The sequence below is a fragment of the Cynocephalus volans genome, chromosome 10, assembly GCF_027409185.1.
Source record: "Cynocephalus volans isolate mCynVol1 chromosome 10, mCynVol1.pri, whole genome shotgun sequence".
Lineage (NCBI taxonomy): Eukaryota > Metazoa > Chordata > Mammalia > Dermoptera > Cynocephalidae > Cynocephalus > Cynocephalus volans.
The window spans coordinates 25,144,412-25,167,450 of NC_084469.1; the positions used below are offsets into that span (position 1 = coordinate 25,144,412).

The window sequence follows — 23,039 nt, forward strand, 5'->3', positions numbered from 1 at the left end:
TCCTTTTTCAGGAAGAAAAGTTAAGTTCATGAGCCTCAAGGAGGTCACACGCACAAGTGCGGGACCGTGCCCTGCTGGGTCAGGGCCTGGCCCTACACGGCCAGCCCCCTCCTCCTGCACGGCCTGGGTTGCAGAGGGTGCATGCGGCCTGGGTTGCAGAGGGTGCATGCGAGAGGGAGGCCGAGGTTTGGGAGGGGCCGCAGGCCTCATGCCTGGTAAAGCCTCTCTCCCTGACAGTCAGCAGAGGGAGGTGGCTTGTCACGTGCTCCAGGTCCGTGGATGGATGTATAGTGAATGCTTGGGTCCATTTTCTGCCTGGTCCTAGACTCGGATCATCCATGGCGGATCTGAGCCTGTGTTCTGTGGGTGAGTGTGGGGAGGGTGTGGAGGACCCTCCTGTGGGGGCTGCTGAGATGAGAGCTGCCCTGGGGTTGTCTTCAGCCCTGTTTCTCTGAGGAGCGGCTCAGGGCTGCTGAGCTCCCCAGCGCTTCAGCTCACTGCTGACAGCCCCTTGAGGTGCTGCAGGTGCAAAGGCCACCTTGCTCGAGGTTCAGGCCTTGGACTGTGGAGTGATGATACCTGGGTTCACATCCCACCTTGACAGTTACTCTGTGTCTGGCTTTTGTGCCCATGTGGGGATAGTGAAAACACTGGCTCCCGGAATGAAATGAGTTAGCATTTATGCACTTCTTAAAACAGTCCCTGGTTTGCTAAATCAAAGTAGGGCACTGGCAGACCGTCTAAGCCTCTTGCTTACACTGCAGCTGGAACCCAGGCCTCTGCCATCCAGTGTGCGGGGAGGAGCACTGCATGGGAGCCAGGAGACCTTGGGCCTGTCCCAGCACTGCCTTTTGACTTCCCGTGTGACTTTGACTAAGTCGCTGCCCCTCCCTGGGCCTCAGTTTCCTCATTGGTTATTCTTCTGTCTGTGTGAGATGACCTTGAAGACCCTTCTCATACTAGAGTATTCTAGGATTTTGTGATTTAAAGATATTTCATGTAACTTATATCTTAAGGTATGTCCAGTCCTGCCAGTTGCCCTTGCTGATTGACATGGTCCTTGGTTGGGGCCAACTGCAAAGGCCTGAGGACTGGAGATGCAGAATAGGGTTCGTCTGTTTTTTCCCCAGTGCTGGGGAGCTATCTTCCACCTGGAAGGTTAATTAGAGTATCTAGGTCACCTCGGAACGGGAAGTGGGAGAACCGGCCTCCTTGGGCATGTGAGCTTAGCCTGAGACACAGGCCACTCCGTCAGGCCCCGCTGGCCACAGCATGCTCTGGCATGCCACGCTAGTCGCTTGCTTGCTTGAGGTCTGCCTGTGAGCAAAATCAGGTCTTTTGCAAGAGTGTGTGTATCTCTCTGCTCTGAGATGTTACGTCAGAAAGTTATATACAGAGCTCTTGCGATTGGGGAACCAGCAACAGGCCCTTGCTCTGGTTCTTTCTGGGGACAGGTAGGAAGGAGTAGGCCCCTAAGGAGGAGGGGACTGTGTCCTGAGGAAGGGGGTTGAGGCTGGTGGTTTCTCCCAGGTTCTGCTGGTCCCCTCGGCCTTCTGGAAGATTATGGCCTCCTCTTGGTCAGGTGGCAGAGCAGCCCTTGAGTGCTTTGCCTGGGTTTGTGCACTGCGTGTCAGTGGTGTGTCTGTCTGCATCAGTGCTGGTGGAGCACGATGGGAATGGTCTACCTCTGAGCCATGGGTTTGGGGTGGGGTGGCCTACCATAAGGTGAAGCCCAGTGCCTGCAACTGGGAGGGGCAGTGTGGACCTCAACCCCATGAGTTTAAGTTGGCTCTGGCATGTAGCAGCTGGGTGATGTGGGGTTGGCTCCCTGACCCTCTGGGAGGGAGGACATACTCAAACCAAGATGTCCAGCACTGGCCTGGTACACAGTAGGTGCCCTAAACATCTCAGCCATTCAAGGAGGTAATATAGCCTGTGGTTAAGAGCATGGACTCAGCAGCTAAACTGCCTGGTTTCAAATCCTCCCACTTACTAGCCATGTGACTTGGGACTGCTCCTTGTCTTCAGTTTACCCCTCTGTAAAATGGGGATGTGTTAGGGCCTCTTTCATGGATTTATTGCAGTGATTGGGTGAGTCAGTATATGTAAAGCAATGCCTGGCACATTATCAGTATTATCATTAGGTCTTATCTTCTAATTTCTTCAATAAGTATGGTGGTTGGCAGCCCACCACTGCTTTGTATTTTGCAATGGATCCCTTCCCTGTTCAGCTGGAGCTTGTCCAAGGTGGCACGTGTGCATGAATGTTCATGCATGTGTGTGTGTGCACACGCGTGTGTCTGTGAGCTGTGTCACTCCTGCCCCAGGCCTGGAGAACAGCTACAGTTACGTCCATGGGCCAGGCCTCTCCGCTGCCCACTTCCTCAGGTTGCGTCCATCTCAGTAGCCATACTCATTTGCCTCCTTCTTCTGTTCAGTCCACTCTCAGTCTGGGTTGGGCCTTGACCTGCTTTTGACTTCCTGGGAATAAAGAGAGGGCCCGGAAAGCCACCCTCCAGGGTGTGTGTGTTCTGCGTGCCTGGCTTCATCTGCATTTGCCCCTTCCAAGGAGGACATGAGAGTAGCTTGGGATTGCCATATAAATGGGCTCACTAAGGTACATGTTTAAGAATCTTAAAGTAATAAACAAGTCAGCCTCTAACTGCTTTCAAAGATAACACGGTATTGGAATTTTCATGAAAGAGATGGTTGCCAATGAGTGTTAATAATCTACCCGGCCTAGTGCTAAACTTTATATCTCCCTCTTCCCCTGTTTTACAGGTATTACAGTTGAGGAAACCGAGGCATAGAGAGGTTGAGTAACTTAGTCTTAGTTAAGGCAGCTTGTCAGAGGCAGAGCTGGGATTTGAACTCAAGTCTGTTGGACTCTAGGCCTAAGCACCTGACCATCATCCCTCACTATACCACCTCCTGCTGGTGTTCTAGGATTGTTTAGATGACGTTCTGAGCATTCTGTCACCTGAGCCTTTTCTCATTCCCCACTTGGTGATGCAAGCCCAGTTACAGCTGTGTAAAATGAGGTGCACAGGGCCTGGGGGAGAAATGGAGAAATCCTGTGGTCTTCTGGGCATGGCTTGCTAGAGAGGGAGGCCTCACTGTCTTTCTCTCTCCCAGAGCTGACATCACCCCAGCTCTGCTGCAATTCCATCCATGGATTTTAGGTCTGATTTCTTTTTAATGTCATCTAAACCCCATATTTCCTTACCTTCCTATGCTCAGACACGATGGTCCCTGAGGAAGAGAGCTTTGAAGATTTTATGAGGGAGAAGGCTGTGGCTAGTTGAATGGCCTTTGCCATCCCCTTATGAAAGGCATGGGCATCCTTGGCAGGCTGTCCCCCAGCCCTCCTTCCCTAAGAGGCATCTGTGGGGTCCCTGGGGTCACAGCTGGGAGGACCCTGGGCGGGACTCAGTGTTTCAGGAGCACTTCATTTTAATGTATTAACTTAAAATTATGCTTTCCTTTTTGGAGGTGTGGGTTGGACAGTGAATGTGCAGCTGGCACAACCCAGTAACTGTGCGTGGCCTGGCCGTGTCACTTCGCTCTTGAGCCCTGGTTTCTCATCTCTATAAAATGGACACAAAGATAGTCCTGACAGGTTTGTGGTGGGAATCAAATGAGATGCAGTCTTCCCATAGTGGCTTGTAAACTGTAAAGTGCCGTGGCCAAGTGTGAGGTGCTGTGCCAAGTATGCATAAGCTACACAGTTGTCATGTTGGTGCGGTTTACAGCAAGGATGGGCGGTCATGTCACTCATGGGTCATTTTGGTCTCGTTTGAAATTCAGCTTGGTAGTTTGGTGTTGGAGGTGTTGCGTAGGCCTTATGGTATGAGATGGATCCTAAAAAGGATGTGGTGCTGGTTGTTTGTATGGCCAGCTGCTCTCCTTGTTCTACAGGGAGGCTGCAGCCATGTCCACAGCTTGATAATTGAGATCCTTCATTTAGACACTTGCCTTTTGAGGTTCCCCCCGTCACCCATCCTCCCTGTCAGCGTCAAAGGCACAGCCTTTCCCATGATTAAGGCTGCAGAGAAAGGAGACGGAAACGAATATTTATTTGCTGGGTGCCTGAGCACACCAGGTGCTGGACACGCATGATATCGTTCTGTCCTTACTGTGGTCTTTTGAGGCTGATCTTTCCCCCTCATTCACAACAGAGGAAATAAAAGCTCAGAGACATTCTGTTGATCACTCACCAGCCCTTAGCTGCTAGGAGGTGGGGGTGAGATTTGAACTTGGGTCTGTCTGACTCTAATCCCCATGATCTTTCTGATTAAGATAGGGACATCTCTTTCTCTCTCTTGCCAGGAACACCTAGGTGCCCACTCTAGTTTGTGGGCAGTGTGCTTCCTGTATGGCATATGGGTTGGGGAGGGGTAGACAGAACCATCATCCCCAGGCTGGCTGGAGAAGGCCCCCTGTGGCAAATACAGCCTCTCCTGACCCACCTCCAGAGTTGCAGGAAACAGTTGCAGATGGAACTGTTGGGATTTCTACTGGAGGGCCAAGATCTGGGACTCCCAGAGCAGCAGCTTTTGCTGTTGGCAAGTGCAGGGCCCCCCTCTGCCTAGGAGGTGGGGCAGGTGCAGCACTCAGAAGACCCCTTGGCTGGGGACTGCCTGTGTGCTGAAGTGGACCTTCAGCCCAAGACCTCTGACAGGTAATGGGCCTCTTCGCTCACGAAGTGCCAGGTTCTAGTAAATTAAACCGATGAGGCTCTGCTCAGTTGGCTCATTTGCTTGATAAGCTTCAGCTTCCTGCATTCCAGGGTGCTGGTATGCCAGAAATTCCCCGGACAAGTGAGCAGGGAAGTCTTGTCTTTATAGTAAAAATGGTAGTAAAACTTGTCTTGAATCTGCTGCTTCTTTTCCACCCACACTGCCACTAGCTAAATCACTTTTTGTTCTCATTATTTGCCGAATTGCGATGGCTTCTTAATTGATTTTCCTGTCTCTGGTTTCTCCACACCCACTTTGGTCTGTCTTCCACATGCAAATCTGATCACATTTCTTCCTTGGCTTACCTCCCCATGCTTGCAAGACCGAATGCAGATGCCTTAGGGTGGCCTTCTGAAACTTTCCGGGAACTGCATGAGCTGGTCCTGACCCCTAGCTGACTTTGCTCTCCCTCCTTCCTCCTCATCCCCGCTAGTCTCCAGCTACTCTCTATCCCCTTTAAAAAAAAAAAAAAGGTTATTTTATGACTCTGGTCTTTGCTCATGCTATGTCCCCACCTGGAGTGCCTTTCCTACCCCTTAGCCTCTGTCTGTGTGCCAAGTCCCATGCCCCAGCCCAACCTGTCAAACTCATTTTAGGGATTACCTCCTCTTTGAAGGCTTCTCAGGATCCCAGCCACCCCACCCCACAGTGTTGGGCCCAGTCTCCTTGAGATCCCACAGTGTGCACACAAAACGGTCATTGCCCCCATGTGGCATGCTCCAGGTGGCATCAACTGTCCCTATCTGGAGGGTCTTAGAAGGCCCCACTCATGCACCTGGCACCCTGGTGGGGATAGCTGGAAGGCTGGGTCTCTCCTTGTAAGCTCAGGCCACCCCATGTGGTCTCCCCGCCAGAGTAGTCAGGGCTCCAGGAGTCTGTACTCTGTTAGACAAAGCAGCCACAGACCAACCCAGATTCCAGGGGTGAGGAAATAGACCTCCAGATTGGAGTAGTGTGAAATACAGACTGAACATCCCTAATCTGAAAATTTGAAATCTAAAATGCTCCAAACTCTGAAACTTTTTGAGAGCTGACATGATGCTTGAAGGAAATGCTCATTGGATCATTTCGAATTTTGTATTTTCGGGTTAGGGATGCTCAACTGGTATGTATTCTGCAAATATTCCAAAATCTAAAAAAATCTGAAATCCAAAACACATCTGGTCCTAAGCATTTTGGGTAAGGGACACTCAACCTGTGCTTTGTGGCCATCTGTGATCAACTATGGTGGTCTACACTTGTCAGTGATTGGTGGTCTTGAGTTAATGATTAGACTCAGAAGACCCTGCGACTGTCCTGTGGGAAGAACAACTCTCACCACCCACTGCCAAGAGCAGGGGCTCTTCCACCCACTCTTTTTCTCTAGCAAATGCAAGATCCTACATATCCTGCTTTACCTCTACCCCCACTGTGTGCACCCCTGGAAATTGTGGTGATGCGTCTTCCTAAGAGTTGGGGGGGCGGCATCTGGGGGTTGTATTCCCAAGCACCCAGCATCAACTGCATCAGGTAGGTTAGAACGACAAGGATTCTGTATCTACTTACCTCTTCGGTTGTGTTAAATGTCCAGTTGTACTCCAGGTCCTATATAAGGGACTTGAGGGTATGCTAACGTACTGCATGTGCATTATAGTACACGAGGGCCCTCTTTCAAGTATATGTAATTCTCTCTGCCTCTGTTTCCTCATCCATACCTATCAGAGATTAATGTGGATGTTAGAGGAGATAATACTCATAGAATACATAGCACAGTGCTGGCCACATAGGAAAACCCAATTTAAAAAATACACAGTTGTGGTAAAAACAGTCCTGGAATACAAAAATTAACTCGAAGTGAATCACAGACCTGAACAAAAATGATCAAACTATAAAACTTTTAGAACATAGGAGAACATCTTTGTGAATGTGGGCTTGGGAAAGATTTCTTAGGTAGGAAATAAAAAGCAAAACCAAAAAAAGATTGATACATTGGACTTCATAAAAAATTAGCTGCTCTTTGAAATTTGGAAGGACTGTTGGAGGAATGCATGTAGTCTCAAGAAGAGTGAGGGGATACCTTCTTTTTGCTCTTGTAGGTTTTCTGGAAGCCAACAGGAAGACTTCACCTTAGAAAGATTAGCCTTAGAAGGAATTTGAAATAGTGGAGGCTTAATAAATGTTAGAAAGGACTACTTTTGGTTGCAAATAACAAAAAATGACTTACATAAATAGGTTGTCCTACAATAAGAAGTTTGGAGTTTCGTGGCACATGTGCTGGTTTAGCAGCTGAGCAGCGATGGTATCTCTGGTTCTCCAGGCAACTCTTGGCAGCTCTAATGGTTGCCCGATGGCTGCTTCAGCTTGTCCATCTTCAGAGTGTGGAGGGAGTGATGGGCAGCTGCGGAGACTGTCTCGCGTTTTCCCAGCAGCTCCCCCAGTGACACATCCTGTGCCTTATTGGCCAGAACGTGTCACACGTAGCCAGCTTCCAGGGAGGCTGAATGTAGGGTTTGGGTGGTCACGATGGCCATGCTGGGATGCCATCCTCGATCAGTTATATCGGAATCTCTGGGACTGTGGGGCTGTAATGTGAAGACAGGGTTGAGAACTACTGACTCAGACCAGTTCACCAGACACAGTGCTAACCCCAACAAAATTGCATGAGTAAGGAAGAAGCCAGGAGTGGACATTAGGGAGATAGTGAGCAGTGCCCAGTGCAGCACTTGGCAGGAGGTGGTGGTTCTGGTCCCCCTGCACAGGCTTTCATCCTTTTCTGTGATGGCCTGAGCTGCTAAGCAAACAGTCACATTCCTGGAAAGGAAGCCCTTTTATCTCTCCAGCATTGGGCATGATCTCTGACTTTTAGTAGGTGCGTGTAGATCAGTTTAAAGTGCCTCATTTCCCCCCATCTTTCCCTTCCAGTGGCTTCCAGAGGAACAGGTCTTAAGGATAGGTGAGAGGGTGGGCCCATTGGCAGAAATCCACCTTTGCCATTAGGCACGACCTCTGCCTTCTTTTTATAGGTCTCTGCTTGGTAATTCCCACCAAAGTCCCTTCCAGTGTGCACTGTCAGGAATTCTCCAGGATTACCTGATGTATGCTCGTGCCTTGTGGCCTGGTGAACTTCAGACAGGCACATGGATTGTGTGTTTGAGCTGGGACACAGGCTGTGTCAATGAAGGATCTGGTTTTTGGGCAACACCACACCCGTGGCTCCTGACACCTGGACCAGCTCTCCCCTTAGTCTCCCAGCAGAAGCACCAGGCACTGGGACTGCTGTGTTGTGAGTGAGCAGAGGATGGGCATATCTGCTGTCTGCATCTTTGCCTCTTATAGTCCTTGGTCAGGTGTATCTGCAGGCACACCCTGTTGCCCTCACTTGGGTGAGTTCCTGAAGCTTATGAACTATGTTGTTTATGACTGTGTCCCCAGTGCCTAGCACCGGGAAGAAGTTTCTTGACTGTTTATTGAGTGACTGGGTGATGGACAGAGGTGGTCCTCCCTTTGCCCTTTCTTTGTGCAACCACTCCAGGCCCAGGGGAGTTAGTGGATAAAGTGGGTGTCTTGCTTTCTCATGATTTAGTCCAGTTTGTCCCCACGGTCTCCGAGGACTGCTGGTACTAAGAACACATGGGGGACTGGGGGTTATGGTATTAAGGCAGGAAGCAAAACTTGAAAGGCATACCCAAGACAGATCATTCAGCAGCTTTGCACGGAAAAGACTGCTCTCCGAAGGGCACACTTTTTTGACTCACCCCTTGTTTCTTGGGTGGGCGCTGTCTTGGGATATTTAGGTCAGGGAAATGCCTTCTTCTTGCAAGTCTTGTTGAGTCTCACGACCTCACTGGAGCATGAAATGGGGCTAGCAGGTGTCGCTGAGAACCGTGTCTGTCCACCCTGGCCTGGCCCAAGTTCTGTGTTTCCCAAGAAGCTTTGGGAGTGCTCCTAACTCACACGGCCTTTCCTTTCCCTGACTGCTCATCCTTAGTACCGGAGTGATTAGAACAGGTGATGTTATCTAAGGAGGGCTAATTGCACACTAAGCTGACTAACTTGTCAGTGCTTCTGGGCAGGGTCTCTTAAACACCCGTCGCTGTGCCAGCCAGGAAGGCAGTCACACCCACCGAGGCTAAAGAGTGATCTTATTTTGTCTCAGCCTAGGGTCGAACCTCCTGGAGCTTGCAGCCCCAGTGGAGCTGAGGGAGGGCGGGAGGCCCTCAATTCCCAGCTGTGGCCGCTCTTACCCCTGGCCTCCTTGGGAACGTCTCCAGTTGCGGTCTGGGGCAGACTTGTTTGTTTGTGTTTGAAGTTCCCCGACTCCTAGTTTGACGTCAAGGCAGGATTGCTGGTGGGAGGCTTGGCGGGGAGGTTGTCTCTGCACAAATGCACACATTTGGCAGCTTCCCCAGGAGGGCGTGGGACAAGGAGTGGGCGAGGGATGGCTGTTGTAAAATGCCCCACTCGGGGGTTGTACTTTCTTCTCCACTGGCCCCAGTTTCCCTGGTGCGCACTCTCACTCTGCTCCTTGCCTGCTAATGTCAGCCCCTCTGGATACCCCCAAGGGCTCCTCTGCAGTGCTAGGAGCCAAGGACTGCCCCTGGTGCCCTTGGAGCTGAGGGCTGTGGTCAGCCACCGTGCATGGAGCTGTCAGCTGCGTCATGGCTTCCAGAGGCTTCCTTACATTCTCAGAAATCATTTTGCAACAAATTCGCCACGGCAGACAGGGCAGACTGCTCAGCTGGCTGGGTTGGTGGGAAGTCCCCAGAAGCATACTCCAGCTTTGGGGAGGAGGTAGAAGATGTAGGGAGAGCATCCCTGAGGCCTGGGCAGAGCAGGCCATTAGTGGACAAGGAGTGGGAGCCTCAAGGACCATTGGATGGAAGGTTGGAGGAAGTCAGGAGAGCTTTGGTGACTTGCTGGAGCTTGGGATGGCATAGACAGGGATTAGGCACTAGCAAGGACTGCTCATGGGCATCCATGTAAGAGTACAGTGCTGCCTACCAAGGAGGAAGGAGTTAGGGTCCTATGGGAGTTGGTAAGCTGGAAGCCAGTCCAAAAACTGCCTTTCCAGATGGAGGACTGAATAAGCCAAGAGGAAAGGGATGGATGAGTAGAGGGGCCATCCAGGTGCTGTATCTCACTCTGCAAAGCATGCTAGGATCTTCTTGAAAGGGGTGGCCCCAGGTACCGAGAAGAGTGGTGGCTAGTTTTAATGAATTTAGTTCTGGTTTGGAGCCAAGTATGGGATGAAGCCCAGAGGGTAGGTTATTGCAAATCAGGACCAGAGGCGGCAGCCCAGTTGTGTGATGAGACATGTTTAGAGGGCGAGGGGGACTTTTATGCACAGGATTCGCTACCTGGAACAGTCAGGGCATTGCTGGATTTTAGGTTTTGGGTTACAAGAGAGAGAGACCTTGCCTGCCGCGATCCTGCTTGTACCAGTCAGGACAGCTTAGATGAGCTAAGTGGGTGGATAGCAAGAGTCATCATTTTGGAAGACAGTGTGGTACTTGGGAAACAGAGCATTGAATCAAGGTATGAATCTCTTCTTTAACCACATGATTTGAGAAGACTACTTAAGTTCTTGGTGCCTTGTTTTTTTCATTTATAAGTTGGGAATAATAAATACACAATTAAGTCTCATGGGTTTAACACATATGGTTTTGTTATTTGTGACTGACCCTAAATGATGAACAGTGACTTGTCACTGTCCAAGGCTGGACCTGAATTGCATACATGGCTGCTTGCACGGCAGGTAGGCATCCCTTAGCCAGTGAGTGAGCCAAGCGGGCTGCCCAGCATCCACATCTCAGCATAGCTTTGTTTTTCTCTACTCAATGTCGAGTACACAGTACTTTCCAGCAAAATCTGGAAGAGTCTATAATGTTTTTAGTTACACGTGACTATACTTTGTGTGTGTGTGGGGGCGGGGAGAAATTTATGCTTTAGGGATATTGCCAGCTTTAGGACTTTGTGAAGATTTGGATGTCACCTTTGTGTTCTCAGGGATCTACTATAATTCATACCTCCTGGAATTTTCGTTAAGAATCCAGGGAGAGAAGGTAATAAGGTACTATGTAAATAGAAGATATTATTAATACTGCTAGGTTGACAATTGGGTATTGACATGATTTCCATAATTGAGGGACCCTGCTGCTGTACATGGGAATCTGGTGTCCATCTAAGCCTGTGCCTTTGTCCATCTTTATTTTAACATGTCACATCTGTCCCCATAGGTTGAACCACCTGCCCTGCTTTTGAGACTTGAAGGCCTGGGTCACCGAGAGGGTCCTGAGGCATCCAACGTCTGAGTCAGGGTCAAGGTGACAAATCTCTTGGTATCTGGTCACTTACATAGCCCAGATCAAGGATTTGGGAGTTGCCTACAGAAGGGACCTCCCCATCCCAGGTCTGCAATTTTAGGGTGTAGCAAAGTCAGTTGTCTAGAAAGAGGTGTTTTCTGCAAAGGTGCCAAAAAGCCTGGGTAAGGTGTAATCCAAGTGGCACCTGCCAAAAGTTTTTATGCCCCTCCTTATCAAGCCTGCTCCTGTGGGCTGAGCAGGAGGAATACTAACAGGATCTTATTTAGCAAGCACTTTATGTGTTCCAGACATTGGACTAAGCACTTTGCATACATGAGTCCATAGCAAATTCTCAGCAACACTATGGACGTGTATTATTTTCTTCACTCTACAGATGAGGAAACTGAGATAAAGTTAGCTAGTCTCTGCCACACAGCTGATAAGTGATGGCACCCAGGGTGGAGGTCACATCTGCCTGGCTGCCAAACCCAAGCTTCCCGCAGCGGAATGGGACAGTTAGCTAATGGTAGGTGTGGTCTCTGACAAGGCGGAACAGGTGCTGGTGGTAAACGGGAGGCATGGGCACACTGTGCACACGGGTGGGACGTTTGCCTGTTTGTTCCTATTGCACTGCCCAGCTGGTCAAGCATGATGGCTGACCATTGTCCAGCCTTGGCATTGTCCTCCCTCTTTTGGAGGTAGGGCAGCCACTGTTTCAGCTCCACTGTGGCAGCTTCCAAAGGATGGTGGGTCTCTCCCTGTCCCTGTGGTGGCAGGTTAGGGGTGCAGGTGTTCGGCTCTGGCAAGTAGCGCTCCCAGAGTCAATGCCACTCCATTCCAGCCGTGTCCTCCAGTGCTGTGGGTAGAGGTAAGAGCACTCCGAGGAGAAGAAAATCAGCCGGGTGAACCTGGATCTTGGCCTTTAGAAGAAACCTACCTGATCCGTGGGTTTCAGCAGCATTGTCTCGAAGGCCAAAGCCAGACTTCAGAGACTTCTTTAGTCCCATCTCTAATGTGAACATGATCCCACCCACATCTTCCCTATTACCTGTGGAGGTAATAAAAGAAAGCTGGAAGACTTCATTTGATAAGGACACCACCCAATCTGGCTACCACCGAGCAGCTATTTTTCTTCATCAGGCATCTTGCTGAACGTTTCTGATCCATATTTTCTCCTCAGTCTTCAGAACAGCCTTTTGAGGTAGACCAACCCCATTTTACAGGTGGAGAAACTGAGGCTGACAGGTGAAATCTCTTGGCTGTTTTCACCCCCTGAGAGAGTGTGGTGGTTAGGGACTTTGAGGCTGAGTCCTCCTGTCTTGAGAGCTGGAAGTCTTCCTCAGGGAGATACACTGCCTCTTTGACATGGTTGAGTAACCAACAATAATGTCATAGGACTCGTATTGGTTTTGGTCATTCCAAGCACTTTTACATATAGCAGCTCACTTGGCCCCAGCCTCCATAAATGATACTCTTTCTATAGTTGTGAAATTAAAGCTGAGGTAAGGGGGATTTCTGCAAGATTCGTGATCTGTATGTCAGAGCTGGGACCAGAGCCTTTCACCCTGGGACACTTAGTGAATGCCTGCTGTGTGCAGTGTGTCTGGTAGTACTTGCCAACTGTGTGGGGGCTGACTCTGTCAGGGCAGGGGTGGGGCACACACTCATGAAGCAAAAGAATTTTGAGATTGGGGAGACTTTAGTTCTGGGCCAGGGCCTTCCCCAGTGGCCAGAGTCCTAATGACTCTTTCCCTCATGCTGCTGGTCCCATTACTGAAACCTCAGGTGCTTTTCTGTTCCGGAAAATTTATATCTTGTGGCTTTGTGGTTAAGAGAAAAGGACGCCACCAATGAAAGTTTCCCTTGTAGGCCCTCAGGGCTTGGGCTGGAGGCCCCACTGTGGTTTGTCTGGGAAAGTAGCCCCTCGATGCTTCTGTGACTGCAACCAACTTTTGAAAAGCAAGAGCAGCTTTATTTCACTCTGATGGAGACCTGCTGAGTGCCAGGCACCCCTGACCTTGATGAATGAGAGGAGCTTTGCTCCTGCAGCAGAACCCCAGTCTGCAGGTATCATTTCTTCTTGAGGAGCTCCAGGAGTAGCAGCTGCCGAGACATTAGACCCTCTGGCCGATGGTTCACAGCACAGTGTGTGTCCCCTTCCTCGTCTCAGGTCCAGCTGGCCAGGGGTATAGCTTGTTCTCCGGGTGCACTGAGGAATCACTTCCAAGTTCTGTGCAGTCCTACCTGTGGGCCTGCTTTGGGCTGTCTAGCGGGGATCTCTAACAACCTTTAAAAACAGAAACGGCTCTCTCCGCTTCTGGGGAACTTGCTCTGGTTTTGGAGATGTTCAGACTCCTGACTCTTCCTTTAACCATTGGCGTTTGTTTTCTGCTGCCATTTTGATAAATGTATGTGCCTGTCTGGGCTACAAAATGTATCGTGTGTTCATTTGTTCATCAAAGGTTTTAAGATAGCAAACCACGTGCCAGGTGCTATACTCGTTCCTGAGGATCTCATGGTGACTAAGAACACAGGCTGGTCCCCTGGTTTCACAGAGTTATTTAGCCTAAAGAAGAAAGCAGACAAGTAAAAAGTCAGAACTGTGATATGTGATCTGGGTAGGGGGCAGAGGGCTTGGGGAAGGCTTCCTGGAGGAAGGGGCATCTCAGCTGAGCTGCGCAGGCTGAGGATCACTGGGAAGAGCCTGTCTGACAGAGGAACAAGGGCCTCGAGACTGAAAGAGCTGGGCAGGTTGGAGGGGCTGAACTGGAGAAAGCCTAAACGCTGGCTCAGGCTGAGGCCAGGTTGAGTCATCTTGATGTTGGCCTGCGATGGTCACAGTCATATGCAGAACAGATATGTTATGAATCACTCCCAGAGGTATGGTCCCCTTGTGCTAGTGGCTCCACTGGTTCAGGTGGTCTTTATTGCTGCTGCTGTTAGTGCAAGGAGTCCAGCCTCTTCGGTTAACATAGAAAAGAGTGGTTCTGTGTTTGCATAGGTCTTTGATTTATAGTCCTGTCTTTGATCAGCTGTTTGGACTGGAGGAAAGGACTGGCTGTGAGAAATGCAAGGATAAGGCCCCATGTGTGTCCTTCCTCAGGCATTTTTGAGCCCTTGTTGTGTGCCGGGTGCATTAACAGGCATGTGGGAACAGTAATGAGTAAGGTGGACCCTGTCTCTGCCCTGATGTATTAGTAGGGGACCTAACCAAGTCTTCTGGAGGTGTTAAACGAAAAACTTCAGACAAATTAAAGAGTTTAACTGAGGGGAAAAAAACGATTTGGGAATTGGGCAGCCCCCAGATCAGAACAGATTCAGAGGGACTCCCCATTGCCACGTAGTTAAGATTTATAGACAGGAAAGGGAAGTGACGTACAGAAAACGGAAGTGACGTACAGAGCTGCTTGCTGCCTGTGTTGGCTGAGACTTGGCTCCTTGTTACAGGAGTAGGTGACAGTCTGTTTACACATCAAGTTAGGTTACAGTTCGCTGTGTCTCAAGATACCTTTAGGCCAAACTTATTTAACAGAGGTCTCCATACTACAGTTCAGTATGAGCCCGGTATCATTCCCATGAACTGACACTGAGAAAGTTAATTAATTTCCTTGAGGTTACACAACTTAGTAAATGGCATATTTGAACCCAGATCTGTTCTACTCGGAAGGCTGTGTCCCATCCATGCCCTGGGAGCTCATTTCTATTGGCGGGACTGCTCAGAAGCTGTTAACTTTCGTACGAGGCCCACTGTGGCGGGGCTGTGACAGAGACACAGCAGTACGTTCACTCGGGAGGGGAGATGGGGAACTTACCTCAGCCTGGCTAGGAAACTACAGGAAGTATTTGAGGAATAGCTGGTGGCAAGTGTGTGCCTAGAGGGCAGGGCAGGGGCAAGGTGGAGTGGAGATGGGGTGTGTGTGTGAAGATTGGGCCCCTTATTTTGGAATTTGCCTCTGGTCATAGTGGGAGGGATGGGTCAGAGCGAGGTGAGCTGGGGCAGGGGATGTGAGTGCTGCTACTTGTAGGATAAAAGTGACTCTTGTGTCTTCAAATTTGTGAGCTTCATGTCCTGAATGTTCCCAGGGGGTTAGGTTGCATAGCAGGAGAGCAAACAGATTCCTTATGTGGCCACCCGGAGTAGTGAGCCTCAGCAGAGGGTGTTTGAGTACCAGTGTCTGCTTGGAGTAGTGAGCCTCGACGGGGTGTTTGATTACTGTTATCTGCTCTGGGTACCTCAGGGGCCTGTGGTGCAGGAATCCTGTGGGTTTGCGTCTGTGTCATCGGCGTCACCAAACATCACAACTGTAGTTAGTGGGATTACTTTCATTCTGACTCAGTGTTCCCTCTCTGGCAACTGTCCCCACTTGCCACTGAGCCCCTGGCACCCTGAAGGTAGCAGGATTTGAGTTTGGGGTCACATGAGAGAGCCAATGACCCTGAGTGGGCCAGATCTGGGCCTGTGAGATTGTTGGTGAGCTTGGGACCAAACTGAGGGGAATTTGCGGAGGGCTGAGGGTGGAGCAGTGGTTTTGTTGTTGTTGTGGGTCTCATTTCACACTCATGTCCCTGTGGCCACAGGGGTTCTTTACCTGGGATCTGTGGGTAGAATTCAGGGGGTCTTGAACTTGGGTGGGAAAAAAACTGCGCCTTTGTTTTCATCGGCCTTAACTGAAGTTTACATGTTTTTCAATTTGGTTGTAGGCAGCAAGGCACAGTCATCTTAACAAACACTTTGTCACTCGGTCACCAGTAGGAACTGCAGCTGTTTTCATGTCACATTACAGTTGTAGAGCTATCAGAAAAAGCAGTTTATACCTGTCACAACTTCAAAGTTATGTTAGTCATTAGATCCACTGCTAGATATTATAAAATACTTTTATAAAGAAGCTTTTATTACTCTATTACAATTTTAAGTAATATTTTGATAAATGTATTTAAATATAATTGATTTTCTATGTAATCCTAAGTGTCTCCTTTTATGCATTTAAAAGCATTGTTTTTAGAGAGGGATCATGGGCCTCCCCAGACCACCAAAGGGGTCCATGGCCCCCAAATGGTTACAAGTTCCTGTTCTAATTGGAGGCCACTAGAGTCTCATCAACATTTCAGAGGCTCTCACTGGGTCCTTGGGTCACTTGATCCCAGCCAAGCCAGGCAACTGCCTGGTTCTCTTCGGGTGGTGTGTTCATTTCCATCCGTGCGAGTTTGCTCGGCTGGCCTCCAGCTGGAATGCATCTCCCTTCTGCTGTGCCCTCCTTGTACATCTTGCCCCCTTCACCCCCATGTTCTTCAGTCTAGTTCAGGGTACTGTGTTGGAACCCAGTGTTTTTCAAAGAGAGTGCCAGGCTGACCTAAGTCAGGCTGTCCTTGTTTAAACTTATTTGAAGTTTTAGCCTTTTGAGAGTCTTTTGAAAGCTTTGAATCTCTTCCCCTGAAAATACACAGACTCAGATGTCTGAGATTTGCACACATTTCAGGGTGTGGATCCCTGGAAGCCTATTCGGGGACCCAAGTTAAGGGCCCTTACTGATAATACTGCAGCCCAGCAGGCAGCCCTTCCTGAGCTTACTGTGTGCTGGGCACGTGCTCAGTGCTTCATTTCTTTTCAGCTCCCCCCAGAGGGAGCTTCTGGTATTATCCCTATTTTCTGGAGGAGGAAACTGAGGCTTTTCTGGGGAATTAAGTAACTTGTCAAAGGTCCCAGAACTAGGGTGTGACTGAGCCCTTGGATCCCAACCCAAGCAGCCTGATTCTAGGCCGGAATCATCCTAGGGGGAAGGTTGCCCATCCCCCCCAAACCCCAAGTCTTCCATATTACCAGTTACCGATCCCCCACCCTGCCGCCCCAGGCAGGAAGGCCTCCTTGTGTGTAACCCAGTTCTCTGTTCTGACCAGTCTTGCTCATTACTCTCTTAGGATCCTGAGGGTGAGGCGGTGTCAGCCAGCCTCGGGTGCAGTAGGGGGTTTGTGGGTGGCTACCAGGCTCCTTGTCCACTCTCCAGACCCTTGTCCTCTCCTTCCCCTTCTCCCCCTGTCTCCTGCTTTACTGCTGTTTAATGGCAGCAAAGGGGGAATCCCACGGCTCCTCTCCTATCACACTGCTTGTGTTTGCCTGAGCTCCCCTGGAGTGTGCTTTGGGCTGCCATGTGCTTGTGCCACAAATGAATGTGGCCTTTTCTTTCCTGGACTTCCCACAGGCGAAGCTGGTCCGGTACATTTGTAAGCAGCGGCAGTGCAAGCTGAGCGTGTCTCCCAGTGAGAGGACCCCAGAGCTCAACAGCTACCCCCGCTTCAGTGACTGGCTGTACATCTTCAACGTGAGGCCAGAGGTGGTGCAGGTATGTGGGCCGGGACTCAGGTCAGGAGGTGAGGCATGAAGGGTCAAGCAAGGGGACCAAACACAAACCTGTGGGCTGGCTTCATTGTGGCTAAGGCTAAGGAGTGGTGCTCTCAACTCTTGGGAAGGGGATATGGGGGGATAGCAGCAGCCAAGAGGGATCTAGGGAAATGTGGCTCCAGCAAGTGTCCTGGGTGCCTTTGCCTTATAAACCAGGGCAGGCTGACCACTCTGGTCTATCAGTTGTTCATCGTAATGACAACAGCCAGCATTTCTGGAAGCATTGGTTGTGTGGCACACACCATGTTAAACACTTTGTGCAGATAATCTCACTTCTCAGAATCCTACAAGGGAATTACTATCATTGTTGCCCTCTTATACTTGAGGAAATCAAAGCACAGAATGGTTAAGTGACTTGTTTCAAATCACACAGCTAGTAAGTGATAGCCTTGGCATTCGGAAGTGAGAGTCTGAGTCTTCTAACAGGTATAATGTACCATTTTCCTTCCTTTGTTTCCTCTTCCCATTCATCCAACCTACCCACCTACCAGCCAACCAACCAATGAACATGGACAGTGTACCATGCCGGGTGCCAGGGGTCCAGGTCAGCCCTCATGGAGTGTAAATAAGTCAATATTTGTCAGGCACGATTAACCCAGTTGGGCCTTGTAAATCTTCCACTTCTATTCTAAAATTAAAATGCTCAGCTCTTGCTATTATGTAAAAAGTAACATGAATTCATTATATATAGACACTTTGGAAAACAGAAGGAAAAAAAATTACATATTCACACTACTCAGGGAAAATCTATGATCATTATGATTTTGATACTTCTTTCTAGTTTTTTTTCCCCCATTAATACAGAAGTCTTTTAAACACTTTCTATGTGTTAGACCTGTGCTGTCCAGTGTGGTAGTCACTAGCCTCATGTGGCTATTAAGAACTCGGGAGATGGCTAGTCCTAATTGAGGTGTGCTATAATTTCAAAGATATAAATTCGAAGACATGCTGAATTCTCAAGAGTTGGTACAGACAAAAGAATGTAAAATAATCCCATTAATAACTTTTTATATCTAGTATGTGTTGAAATGACACTCTGGCTATAACATTTTATAACAAAATGTTATAAAAATTAATTTCCTATATATAGGTTTTTGTTTTTTTTACTGTTTTTTTAAAAAAATTTTAAAGTCAATTGATAAGGAACAAATTTAACACAAAGATTAACATCCTTAATGAAAAGAGAATTCTTAAAAATGAATTAGAAAAATCTAAGAACAAATTTGGTGAAGGACATGAGCAGATAAGTCACACACCCCATAGGAATACGCGTGCCTAATAGTACGTTCTAAGATGTTGTTACGGGTGGGGGGGGGTGTAGGGAGGGTAAGGCCTTTTGTCCCCATCTCAGTACCCCAGGGGCTTCTGGCTCTGTTGTGGCCAGCCTGGTGGCAGTGGGCAGGGTTTTTACTGTTTAATATGTGGCTATTTGAAAATTAAAATGTAAGTATGTGGCTTGAATTATATTTCTATTGGGCAACACTGGTTTAAACCACCCTGAATAAATAATTTGACGTTTTGCTCTTATTTGGTATGTCAACCAGCACGTTTTCCCATTTTTATGTTGTTGTATGTATTACTTATTTGCTAATGTTTTATTAAGTGCATGTGATCTAGTTGCCAGTCAGAGGTTAATTCCAGCTATTGTCTATTAGACATAACACAGTAATTAAAATTATTTATGAAGCTATTTGTATACTTAGGAATTTTCCTTAGAAGAGATTCCTGGATGGGAGGTGACACCAACATAAAGAATTCCAGTTGCAGGGTGGGGTTGAGTGGGGGACCCACAGGGGAGCTCAATGCTGAGAGCTCTTGGCACCTTAAACACCCCTGAGGCTGTCCCAGGCCCCAACCACGCTCTTATTTGTGTTGTACACCAGATCTTAAGAAGCTGGCAGAAAGGGGTGGGCAAATGGAAAGGTGGAAGGAAACTGTTTTGTGAGACAGAAGTCCCTAGAGCATTAACAAATAATTGTGCGCACACACACTAATAAGTCTACAGTTTCCATAAGATTATAATAGAACTGAAAAATTCCTATTGCCTAGTGGTGCTGTAGCTTTGTATCACAAAATTTTACCTCTTCTGTGTTTAGATATGTTTAGGTACACAAACACCGCTGTGTTACAGTTGCCTACAGTATTCAGCACAGAAACATGCTGTACAGGTTTGTAGCCTAGGAGAAATAGGCTACGCCATATAGGCTAGGTGTGTAGTAGGCTATAGCATCTACGTTTGTGTAAGTACTCTCTATGATGTTCGCACAACTACAAATTCACCCGAGGATGCATTTTTTAGAACATACTCCGTCCTTAAGCAACACATGTCTATAAGCAGCTACAATCTCCATCCATCTCCTCACCCGCCTGCCTGCCTAACAGTTTTCTGCTATACAGGGAGGAGATCTGGACATGTAGTGATTAGTCCATGGTTACAGATTTTAAATCATGGACTTGGAGACTGTGAGGAATTGAATGGTCCTTCTGGTCCCCAGCCCAATCTCACCCTTTCTCCCTTCCCTCCCTAAGAGCCCAAGGACAGAAAGCAGCTTCTCCTCACACCCACGTCTTTAGCTTGCAGTTGAGGACACTGGAACCCTATGAGAGTCACAGAGCTGGTAACAGGGACAAATTTGGCGTTCAAACCAAGGCAGGCTGGGCTCCAAACTGCCTTTTCACTTCCTGTCTTGATCCTGAAACATCTCTGGCAGATGACTTAGCTCCTTGAGGGATTTCACTCCGGTCTCTAAAGATCTGAAATGTGCAGGGACTCAACTCCATCTATGTCCATCTTTGAGATGGGGGCCAGGTGTTCCCCGGGCATAAGCCAGTACCATGGAGGCCAGCTGTGGGGCTGTTTTGGTTCCTTGGAGAGCTGTGTGGTGGCAGCCGGGACAGGGGTCTTCCAGCCAGGCCCAGGGTATAGTGTCTGGTCTACTGAGTCAGGTTTTGTTGGAGTTGTGAAGTCACGAGTGAGACAGCAGGGCTGGGGTGGTCGGTGAGGGGCAAGCCCATTTGTATCCAGGCGGCAGGCAGGCAGCAGAGCCTAAAAGCCAGATGGAGGGTGAGAATCAGGATGTGACTTGGCACGGAGGACTGGCAGAAGTCTGAGCAGAGAGCTCTGTGGGAATGGAGGGTCAGGGCGAGACGGCAAGGGCGCGCCAGCTGCCCACTGACCTCTCTACTTGGAGATCATGAGGCAGCTCAGAAACCACATGTCTTGGCAGGGCCCTATTCTCTCCCTGCCACACGTGTATACACGTTTCGTCCCCCACCCCATCTTCCCATCTCAGTAAATGGCATTTTCCATCCAGTTGCTGAGTCATCTCTGATCCTCCCTTGCTCCTACCCACATATGCAAGCCCTGTGGGATCTCCCCCATGGCACTGTAGACCTGTCTGCCTCTCTCCGTCCCCACCACCAGCACTGTCATCCAGGCCACTGTCATCTCTTGCCCCAACCCCTGCAGCAGCCCCTTAACTAGTCCCCGTGCTTTATCGTTTATCCCCTGCATTCCATTTTCCACCTAGCAGCCAGAGTGACCACTTAGAAACATAAAGTAGATCAGGTCATTTTCCAGTGCTTCCCATTTCTTTGAGATAAACGCCAGATACCTCACGTGATGTAGCCTCTGCCCGCCCCTCTCTGGCTTCATCTTGCTCCTCCCTCTGCTCGGTGTGGTCTGACCTTTGAACTTGCTCTCCGCCTCCCTGGAGTGGTCTTTCTGTGACTCATCATGTGAATATCACTCTAGCATCCGGTCCACTGTCGCTGTCTCCAAGCAGTCTTCCCTGATAAGGTCCAGGGCTTAGGACACAGAGGGCTGCACACTGGAGCTGGCCCGAACAAATGTGTACAGTTTGCACTATCATCCAGTGCTGCATTATTTATTTTATTGCTCAGATTGGTCCAGCTTTGGCTGGTGGGAGCTCTTTCAGGTTGGTTCTCATGTCCTTTGACCTGCCCCCATCCTTCTGTTTTGTTTTTTGAGCACTTTTTAACTTTCTGGCACTATAGGATGCTCCTCCTCTGCTTCATCTTCTATTTTCCAGCCCCGGTCCTAGCATCAGTGATTTCTCCAAGGAGCCCTCTGAGCCATTGTTTTGTTTTAGTTTTTGCCTTTATTATTATTTTTATTTTTAAAAATTGTGCTAAAATACACACAATAAAATTTACTGTTTTAATCAATTTTAAGGGTACAGTTCAGTAGCATTAAGTACATTCATATTGTGTGCAACCATCATGAGAACTTTTCATCTTCCTAAATGAATCATTGCTTTTTAAGACATTGGTTTTATTAGAAAATATGTGTTTATTGTGGGGGGAGAAATAAAGCAAAGGAGGAGATAAAATGAAAGAAGCCCCTGCCTCCCATTTTCCAGGAGGACGTTTTCTAGACATCATGTTCTTCTGTGTAGTGTCCCTTTTGCACACGTGGGATCAGACCCAGCATGTGGTTCTGCAACCTGCTTCTTCCTCTTTATGATCTGTATTTCCTGTGATTACAAACACTTTGCCAAGAACATTCTTGTGCACCTGTGTGTTTCTGCAGGGGAAAAAATCCTGGAAGTGAACTTGCTAGGCTGAATTTTAATGAACAGTGCCAAAGTGTCCTTTAGAATACAGTAATACAAAACAGTCTTTTGGTCAGTTTTTAAAGCAGGCTGTCATTGTGGATGTGCCTGGACCAGGGAGTAAACTGTGTATGTGCCTTTTCCAAACTTGTACTTGGTAAGGTGGTAGTTAGGACCTCCATCCCCGTCCCTGCCCCTGCATGTTCCCCAAGAAATTGTGTAGTGCCATGCACACAGAATAAGCATCAGAGGCAGAGGAGAAACCAGGGTCCCCAAGTGTGTTGAATAGTCGCCATGGTGCAGGGCGCTGCTTCCATCTGCCCTGGACCTGGCTCAGGAATTCTTCCGGGATGCCCAGGCCTTTATGGGGTGGTGTGTCCTCTGCTGTCTCCAGACCAGCCTAGTGCCTTGGAAGCTGAAAGCTAAGTGGCATTTTCTTTCTTGCCTGCCTGCCCACCCCAGTGCCTTAGCCTACCTGCTGCTTAGGAAGCTAGAGAGCCCCCAGTGGGCCAGCTGGACAGCTTAGATCACACCAGGGGAAGGAGTGCTGAGGTCCTGGCAATACTTTCATGGGACAGCCCCTACTCCAGAGTTTAGGCCTCCCGGGGGGTGGGGCTTCCCTTTGTCAAGCTTCAGAAAGGACCTAGAACCCATCAGGATCTTCAGAAACCTGGCCTGGGAGGCAGGGGTAGGCCCCAGGGGTCTCTGTGGTGTAGCTGGTCTGGCATGGAGGATCCCTCTAGAGCTGACCCCTCTCCACCTGACCCTGAAGTTTGACCTAGAGAGAGTCTCATCCAAGGTGATTCAGACTACAGAGCTCAGCACCTTGAAGAAATAGTTGCCAGTGTGTGTGAGAGGGAAGTTTGGACCAAAAAGCACCACCAGGATCAGGAAGGAATCCTGGGGGAAAGAGGAAGCCAGGAAGTTATGGTGTTTGCCCCTCTTTCTAGGCAATAATTGCACATGCCACATTAACCTGGCTGGAATTTGTAGTGTGGCCTCTGGAGGCCATCCACTGTGGTGGGCACTGCAGATGGTCCACATGCGC

The 23,039-nt window shown here is 49.0% G+C and overlaps 1 protein-coding gene across 3 annotated transcripts in view; it reads left to right on the plus strand.

The window, feature by feature from the left end:
• The window catches only part of KSR1 (kinase suppressor of ras 1), a 151,194-nt gene that overhangs the window by 60,931 nt on the left and 67,224 nt on the right, over positions 1-23,039 (plus strand). For all 3 annotated transcript variants that reach the window (XM_063110170.1, XM_063110169.1, XM_063110171.1), the window contains exon 2: positions 17,218-17,358. In XM_063110170.1, coding sequence (XP_062966240.1) covers positions 17,218-17,358 — 141 coding nt within the window. The remainder of the gene's footprint in view (positions 1-17,217; positions 17,359-23,039) is intronic.